This window comes from Cupressus sempervirens, chromosome 3 (assembly GCF_028749045.1).
Source record: "Cupressus sempervirens isolate cs-2001-9-10 chromosome 3, ASM2874904v1, whole genome shotgun sequence".
NCBI classification, from domain to species: Eukaryota; Viridiplantae; Streptophyta; class Pinopsida; order Cupressales; family Cupressaceae; genus Cupressus; species Cupressus sempervirens.
The window spans coordinates 12,697,141-12,704,903 of NC_143120.1; the positions used below are offsets into that span (position 1 = coordinate 12,697,141).

A 7,763-nucleotide genomic window follows, 5' to 3' on the forward strand; every position below is an offset into this window, starting at 1 on the left:
GCTTACTTCAGATTGCAATGACTTTTTCGACTGAATAGTAGAAGTCTGAGAAGCAGCTTATTTAAAACAGAAAATCTATAGAAAACTTCCTAGATTAAAGGCCTATTCAACCACGATGACATAGCAGAGCTATTATATTCATAAATTGCAGCAGCTTATGATAAATCCTATTTCGTCAGAACAAGTTTTCCTGTTAATGGCTACACAGAAATATAGGACCACAAGATGCTAGATTTGTGTATGGGCAGTTGATTGTTGCTTTGACCCACGTGTTGGATAAAGAATATTCCCATGACAGTTAGCCTCTTTTATCCCTGCAGTTATAGATTGAACCAGTTAATCTCCTTTTCTGCTAGCACTCCAACATCCATGCTGACTTATTTCTGCATCATATTAGTAGCATATGCAATATTTTGCAACACATAATCATACCATTATTTCACAATAGCATTTATCATACTAACTCATTCTTGCACATAGGACTCTTGGCTGCAGGAACATTTACCCAATAAGAACTTAGGATAAGAGATAACCAGTTTACTAATACATATTCTATTTGATTGTTTTTCATTCATCACCATAAGTTTTGATTAGGGAATTATATCAGCAGAGTATTAAACTAAAATAGGTACATGCAAGATAACAACTTATACATAATGTTTTAAAAGAGTCTTTTAGTTTTAGGAAATAAAACAACAAAAACTCCTAAACTATCATCTGTAAATAGGAAATTTATAGGCCATTAATTGGCCTCATCAGGTTTGTCAAATTGTTCTTCATACTTTGAATCATCTATGAGAACTTGTAGTTTCCTTGTTCAACTCATCCGCATGACTGTCTTGTTCCCAAAGGGTGTTTGAAATTAATTCATCCTTAAGAGTTTGACCTTGTAGTACGAAGGAAAATTTGTAAGGATCACCTCCTCAAACTTGTGATGATCAACTTCTAATTCTTCAAGACGTTATTCTTTGCCTTATATGCTTCCCCTTGAATAAAATTAATTACTTCCTTAATTTTCTTGTCCACCTCTTCTAGTGAAGTGATGCATGAAAGTTCTTATTACCTCCTCCATGTGACATCCAACTTGGGAGCTGGAAGAAATCCTTGTCACCCCCCATGCATATTTCCTCATACCAACCCATTTGAAACTTGATTGAGTCAATAGTGTCTTGACAAGAAGGGCAAGTAGAATCTGAATGTAAAAAGCTTTGCATGCTACACCACTACACCAAGTACTTCCTCTATATCCACTTCTTGGTTTCCTATTGATATCTTCTTCGAACTCAAGGAATTCTGCTTCTGAATAGAGAAGTATCAGTCTCATACAGTTTTGAAAAAGAAATTCTTCCTTGTAATGCCAAGTCCACCCTCAAAAGGAATATCAAGCAATGCATCTCTTCGTGCTCTGTGGTGCCATGCATTCTACGTTGCCCTGAGGCTGCAAGCTGAGATAACCTACATGGATGCAATCATTTGCTCAAATCAAACCAAACTGGGAGAACGTCAACCTGCTTGTCTATTGAGAATTCTCTTCCTTTTTTCCTTTAACGATTTTCTGTTTTGTCACATTTTTTAGTATTTGTTTTGAACTTTTATGTTTTTGTGGTTCAGCTTTTGAAGAGATCTTTTATCTTAAATATAGCTTGAAAGCCCATTCTTGTTGATATCCATAAATGAACTTTGTTCACCCTCCCTCTAGTGCCAATTTCTGTTGGTATGACGATGGAGGGTATGTATGTTAACAATACTTTGATGTCTAAGTCATTCCAAGAATGAAATTAAATTCAGCACTCCCTCTAACACCAATTTCTGTAGATTTGAGTTTTGTTCCACTACAACATATCCAATGTTTCAAAATAAAACATCAACTACTCAATCCTCTCTTGATATAAGGTCATCTCTCACGCTAATCTTGCAAAGTAAGATCATGAAATGACTTCAAGATTCCTTCTTAATCGTGGACTTCACTCAGTTTTATGATGTGATATGCTGGTTATCACAAATGGACTAACACTATTCATTCAATGATATAAACTCTCTCTCTTATAGATTTGGCTTTACAGTGTGCAATGAAAATGTAGTTTTGATCTTCAAATCTTTCCACTTTAACGCAAAATTAAACTGGCTAACTTCTACTTCTAACTCTGAATGCAAGGAATCATGGATGACTTGGACTCTACTGGATGTAATCTCGCCAGTGACTTTTTTTTCATACTCATCAATACAATTAGCCAAAAAATCTTCTATATCTGATATATGCTTCTACCTGTTTCCAAGTCATTCAAACATAAAGCCTTCTGGATCATTCTATGTACTTTTGTTAAAAAACTTTGAAGTTCAAGTTTGATATATCACCACATATGTATTTTGAATCTATGACAGCCTTGCACTCGTATATACCAAACTGGGCTGGAAAATCAATTCGTAATTTACACCTGCTCCTCAAAAGAAAATGAATCTCAGGAATCTCTCTCAAATGCTCCATGATGATGATCTGATCATTTGAATGGTTTTAGATCATATTGGGATTATAAGCAATTTCCAAAATGTAGATATGCATATGCTACAAAAAAATCGTAGTTATTAGGAACATTCCAATAACAAAAGAATATTTACAATATTAGAAACATTCTAATATTTACAAGATTTACAATACTGCCTATTAAAATTATGATTAACAGGATTTTATTCTAATAACCTTAGCTGAAATACCTTAAAAGCTGTAACATTAATGCTTCATTAGCTTTCCAAGTTTTACAACAACAAACTTCTATGACAGTATCTTTTGATGAAGACAGATGACGGACGTTGAAACACTCTAAATGACAACTTCTCACTGTTTGCTCTAAAAGCTGAACCTTTATACTGGAAATGTGCTCTTAACAGGTTAACATATCCTCTTCTGTACTGTTGATAATATGACTGCTTTTCACTTAACACCATACATCTAGAGGTGACTAATTATATCATCTTTCAATGTAAAATCTAAATGTTCCTTAGTGATTGGACAGAGAATGTCACTGGAGTGGGATTCAATAAAGTGTAGCTGACAAAGAGGGAGATGCATGTACACAATCCAGCTACCATCCTCTCGAGGACTAGGGAATGGCATGACATAGGAATCTCCAGTATCTTTAGGAAAATGGTAGCTTGCAAACATAGGTTTTCCCCATCCATAGTCGACATCGTACAAGGGAAAACGTAGACCAGAAGACACCATGACCACAGGTTTACTTGATGGATTGCCATCTGTAATTCTATATGAGATTGATGTTGTTTTCGTCCTCTCCACCAAATCAATAATCCTTTGAAAATACTCTTTCCTAGCTGTAGCATATATAGCTTCATGAATTATTTCAGCGCTCCAACTAAGTGCTTTGTGCTTGATATCATTAGCAACAGCCTCAGGAAATGCAAAGGCTACAACATTGCCAAAATAATTAGCTGGCATTCCCATTTTTTTCAAACATGGCCGACCATCAACAGCTATTCCTATGCTGCACTGCTTTATCTCTTGGCTATCCAGATGTGCTAGTAGATTCCACAGGTAAGCACAAAAGGCCTCAATTTTGCTGTACTTCTTGCCATGTTTATTTGTACATGCTTGAATTTTTTCAATGCTTTTGGCATTCAGGTAATAAATTCTACTTGTTAAACTTGGATATTCATTTTGTGGGCTCTTCCCTCCTGGAGTCTGGTTCACATAGAATTTGTAACTGAAAACAGGGGAATCACGAGGGCGTAGTATAGATTTCGTAAAACTTGGAATCACAGAATCAATGGACTCGTTTTTAGAAAGCTTAGACCAACAAGTGAAGAACATGTTGCCAGAAAATGCATCTGCTATCTTGTGATCAAATGTACAGCCAACTACTATACCTCCACAGCTAAACTCTGTCACCTGCACATAAAAAAACATCTTAATCTACAATAACGTAGGATAGGGCTTCCAGTCTATATATGGAGTGACCATTACTTGTATGGGCATCATTGGCTGTTTGAGTAGATTTAAATATGCATGCCATTGTACTCAATATCTCAGAATTTTCTTCAATTAACAAAATCATTTGGGTTTTGTTTCTTTTTCAGAATAAATGCTTGAAAATTATTGAAAAAGTTTTACAATTTAAATATACATCCTGGTTGATGTACATATTGAATTTCAAAATCATCACCTAGAGTACCAAAGAGTTGAAGACTGGCTAAATTTCAAATTTTATTCAAGTAAGCTAAAATTTAAGAGAGAGAAAGCTGTATCAATATGAATGATATCTCCCAAGAAAGTAGGATACTAGGAGCAATCATTTCATTCGAATTCTACAACGCAGATGGAATGAAATGTATTGACTTGTACAACTTTAATACCTGAACACTAAATACTGGATTGCCTTTGCCATGGGAGGAGTCTGGAATTAAAGGAACAAGCTTCCCTTCAACTGTTCTATCTGGATCATAGAACCCCACTTGAGCAAGAGTAGTTGCAGAATAAACCTGTGTGAATTCAACTCCTTTGTTATTGCAAAAAAGCTCTGGCTCCCCAACACTATTGGTGATCAGTTCTCCAGCAAAGACATAATAATAAACCAATGCGCTTGACAGGGAATTTCTCAAAAGAGAAATCATAGACTCAAAAGTCCAATCAGAGAGTTTTTTATAACAGAAGAATACATGCACAGATACAGGTGGAATTGCGAGATCTAAATTAGACAAAGGAAGAAGGCATTCTTCTAAATGCAGAGCAGGTACTACAACATCTCTTTTAACAATTTCAACATTATAAGCATCAGAAATGCTTGATGCAGTAGCTGCCATTCTTAAACAACTGAGAATTCAACAAGATTGTTGTGTGAGCAAGCCTGAAACGTGGCTTCCTTATATATATGATAAGGATGCTCATATTCATTACAGCAAGAGGGCTTTTTAAGCCAGTGGCGGGTGGTGTTAATTGTCTTTTTTCTAATTGAATTTACTCTAGTTTGATTGTGATCAATTCTGCAGGTTGTTGGACAACGTTTTATTAAATGTTTGCTAATTTATGATTGACAAAAATACAATATTGATATGTTCAATTAAAAATTGTGTATTCATTTAACAGATTAACTGATTGATTTGGTATTCCACGGTTTATAACTGCTACAGAACTGTACTTAAGACTGTTCTTATCAGTGAAAAGCATATTTATTATTAATCCTACTTTTATTTATTGGAATATTTGTTTTCCTTCTAAGAATGAAAAGCATGACAGTAACTGCCAACTTTTTATAAACTAATCGTCTCTCCAATGGCAACAAAAGGAAAAGCAGAACATTAAATGAAAATAAAAAAATACATCCATCTGGAATGTAATTGATCAGACAGTTCTATCACATTCTCTGTGCTCCTGTTTAATTTATTAGTCATTCCTGCATCTTACATCCTAGGTATCCAAAACAAGAGAAGAGATGCTGCATCTAAATGTAATTAAACATTTGAATTTCAGCGCAATCAAAACTGGAAAGCAGCACATTCGAAGTCTGTATGATATGACCCTTTCCCATTTCAGAACTAAGAGCCAAGAATCATGTATATACCAACATTACAACATTGATGACTACTTCAACATAATATTACCTTAAACAAATGTTCTGAAATGACTTACCTTAAACATATGTTCTGGAATGAATTACTAAACTTGATTTGGTATTCCATGGTTTATAACTGTTATTAAATGGTTTATAACACCTAAAAAACTGTAATTCCCACTCTTCAAATTAGTGAAACGCAAATGGTTGCTCCTTTTATTTATTAGGCTGTTCTTTAGCTCTAAGCATGGAAAGCGTGACAGCAACTGCTAACTTTTTGTGGATTAATCATTGCTTCAATGCAAACAAAAGGAAAAACAAAAAAAACACATTAAATGAGAATAAAAACATCCATCCATCTCAAATGTAATTGATCAAGCGGCCAAATCACATTCTCTGTGCATCATTTATACATAATTGATCTACAACAAGAGATGTTGAAAATCTAAACATAATTCAACATTTCAGAATAATCCAAAGCGGAAAGCAGCACAATTCAAAGTCTGTATGACCCTTTCCTTTTCAGAAAAACATCGATTACTATACAACACAGCAACATTGATTACCATAAGGCAAGAATCATTTTATATACCAACACTACAACGTCAACTGACTATACTTCAACATAATATCTTCTAAAATGACTCACCTTAAACATATAACAGACCTTAAGCTTCCATAGCTAACCTCTGACTGTTTATTCTATATAATTGCTGGCAGATTCAGGCCTCGAAATAGGAACTTGGCTGATCTCCCCTAAACATATTGTAATTCACCATACCCATCAGCTTATACAGATATCACATAGATAACAAGCCCAGCCATCCATATGTGCCCTACCAACGAGGACCAGGACCCCATGGAGGAGGAGGGCCTCCAGGAGGTGGGCCTCCAGGAGGTGGAGGTCCGTAAGGTGGAGGAGGTTCATATGCAGGCCATGGAGGTGGAGGTCCCCCTGGAGGGCCTGGTGGTGGCGGCGGTGGTCCTCCTGGAGGGGGGAAATAGGGCATGCCTGGAGGTGGCGGTGGTCCTGGTGGTGGTGGTGGTGGTGGTCCTCCTGGAGGAGGAAAATAAGGCCCAGGTGGAGGAGGATAACCTCCCCCAGGAGGTGGTGGTGGTCCTCCTGGATACATTCTCACTCTCTTCTTTCTCTTCTTCAATCTATCACCTTTCAGCAAGCAGAAAAAGCAAGGTTTTCTATGCACAATAACCGAGGGCTTTGGGTAAGATGATATTTATAGGTATGTTTGGATGTCTTCGCCTTTGCTCAAAGTGTTTGACCAGTAGATGTATAACCAGTGAGAAAGGTAGGTTTGTGGGCTAAACTCAATTCTCCACGCTTTCAATACTCATCACATTCAAATAGAAATTCTTCTCAAGTACACTTCCAGTGGTTATCACTAATCACACGCTTTCGGATTAGTATTATTTTATGTTCTTATGAGGTTGCTTAATTCTACTTAAAGTCCTTGGAGTGTTACCAACGCCCATACAACCTTTTCATCTTCAGAAAAAGATAAATTGGATTCTTTTCCTACATGTGTGAAGCAACTATTATTTAGGAATAAAAAATAAATTGTACAAAAAATGAGGGACTTGTGAAAAGCTACAGTGTCTTCATCATAATTTTTTTCATCTCTTTTAAAAATTGCTTATAATTTTGTTAAATATTTTAGAAAGAAATATACTCAAAATTCTATTTAAAATCACTACTTAAGAGTTTGCTTTAAAATAAGCATAATAATTTATGGGACAGGTTAATTCAATTGCAAACTATATAGATCACGAAGATCAAATGTTGAAATTTTTAGAAAAATTCATGATGTTTTTAATTTTTTGAAAACTAGTCAACTTTATAGTTTGTAGGGAGGATAGTCGTGTCCATACTATTCATGGGAAAAATCTTCAGTTACCAGTAGTAGTATCATAAAAAATTAAGTGCAAAGTATTGAGTATTGTTTAATATCTTTAATAACTTAAGTGTTAAAGTATTCAAATATTAGAATCAACAAAATTATGTGTATTTAAGTGTCAAGTTCAATCCAAAAGTGTATTGGATTATTCAAATATTCATATAAATTTAAGTGTAAAACAACTTAAATTTAGACTCACCAAAACTATGTGTATTAAAGTATTGGATTCAACAAAATTGAATGTATTCAAGTATTGACTCAACAAATCTAAGTGTAAAAATATTCATAT

At 35.1% G+C, this 7,763-nt stretch overlaps 1 protein-coding gene across 2 annotated transcripts; it reads right to left on the bottom strand.

Annotated features, from left to right (window-relative positions):
* Positions 1–2,662: 2,662 nt before the first annotated feature.
* LOC149564490 (coniferyl alcohol acyltransferase-like) lies at positions 2,663–6,345 on the bottom strand. Of its 2 annotated transcripts, XM_089818024.1 has the most exons (3): positions 6,211–6,343; positions 4,366–4,491; positions 2,663–3,901 (listed from the first exon to the last, which is right to left on the bottom strand). In XM_089818024.1, the coding sequence occupies exons 1-3, from the start codon at positions 6,217–6,219 to the stop codon at positions 2,948–2,950; spliced, it is 1,089 nt and encodes a 362-aa protein (XP_089674150.1). In that variant the 5' UTR covers positions 6,220–6,343; the 3' UTR covers positions 2,663–2,947. The 2 variants fall into 2 exon arrangements, with proteins under 2 accessions (XP_089674150.1, XP_089674151.1); XM_089818025.1 differs by lacking the exon at positions 4,366–4,491 and having other exon boundaries at positions 6,211–6,345.
* Positions 6,346–7,763: the final 1,418 nt, after the last annotated feature.